The sequence below is a fragment of the Rhagoletis pomonella genome, unplaced genomic scaffold (genome assembly GCF_013731165.1).
Source record: "Rhagoletis pomonella isolate Grant_MI unplaced genomic scaffold, Rhpom_1.0 Rhpom_scaffold_00007, whole genome shotgun sequence".
NCBI classification, from domain to species: domain Eukaryota; kingdom Metazoa; phylum Arthropoda; class Insecta; order Diptera; family Tephritidae; genus Rhagoletis; species Rhagoletis pomonella.
Window position 1 is genome coordinate 38,688,955 of NW_023458561.1, and position 1,129 is coordinate 38,690,083.

At 35.5% G+C, this 1,129-nt stretch overlaps 1 protein-coding gene across 1 annotated transcript in view; it reads left to right on the forward strand.

Annotated features, from left to right (window-relative positions):
- LOC118742755 (PX domain-containing protein kinase-like protein) overlaps positions 1 to 1,129 on the forward strand; it is a 3,678-nt gene that overhangs the window by 409 nt on the left and 2,140 nt on the right. The window contains exon 2 of the mRNA XM_036475074.1: positions 66 to 351. Within this exon, the coding sequence (XP_036330967.1) occupies positions 66 to 351 (286 nt within the window). The remainder of the gene's footprint in view (positions 1 to 65; positions 352 to 1,129) is intronic.

The following is a 1,129-nucleotide window of genomic DNA, read 5'->3' on the forward strand; positions in this document are numbered from 1 at the left end:
CCTACATATGTCCATAGAAAACAAAGAAGTAAATAACGTGCACCAACATTCTTTTTTCATTTTAGGAGTATTTACTGCGGTTGCAGCGGGGCACTAATAAGGAAAACTCTTGGAAAATTTTGCGCCGCTACAATGACTTCGCCGAGTTGCACAAATGCCTCTGCATTTCAGGTATCGATCTGCCCATGCCAGGCAAACGGCTTTTCGGTAATATGCGGCCAGATTTCATAGCTGAAAGGCGACAAGCATTACAGATTTACATAAACGCAGTTCTAATGAATCCCATCTTGGCATCATCGTTGCCGGCCAAACGGTTTGTCGATCCGGACAGCTACTCTCAATCCTTTCATGGTAAGTTTCTAGGTTATGCTTTTCTGAAAGTTCATAATTGAATATGAGTAACTAGGGAGTCATTAATGTGATTTGGATTAAAGGAGGAAATGTGATAGGGCACACACCCAATCCCATGTGATATATTGCATGCGTACAGCGCGCGCATTTGTGTATACAAAAATTATTTACATTATGAGAAATATTATATGCATTGTATATGTATGTACATATGTACATGTATTTAGATGGTAATAATTGCACTCGAACTTGGCATATCTACGTATGCAAGTGTATTTTATATTCCAGGAGCGGAAGTTTGTAGGTATGTTTGTTTTTGTGATTTTAATGTTGAAACGAACACGTCATACTTGTAATATTGCAACCCATTATGAGCATCTGTTGCTTTCTGGGTATTATGCAAATGTACATACTACATACGTATATATGTATAATTCCTCGCAAGCCTATAATTTGATAAGTATGCTCACAGAACTGTGGACCTGCAAATTGTATGAATTGATTACTTATTATTATATAGCCTGTTTTTATGAATATGTTTCAAGGTGACAAGCTTATTTATAAGTTAATTAAAACTACATGCGCTTATATTAAACTCTACACGATCAATGCAAAAGTCTTATTTTACATTTTTTCGGAAAAGCTTTATTAGTTTTTAATTTTCTATTAGTTGGCTCTCTCAAAGCCATATCTACCAAATTAAAAATTTATAAATACACAGCGTATTCATATAAACGCGTAAATGCCTCGTAACTGTGTAAACCTCGTAAATAAACCG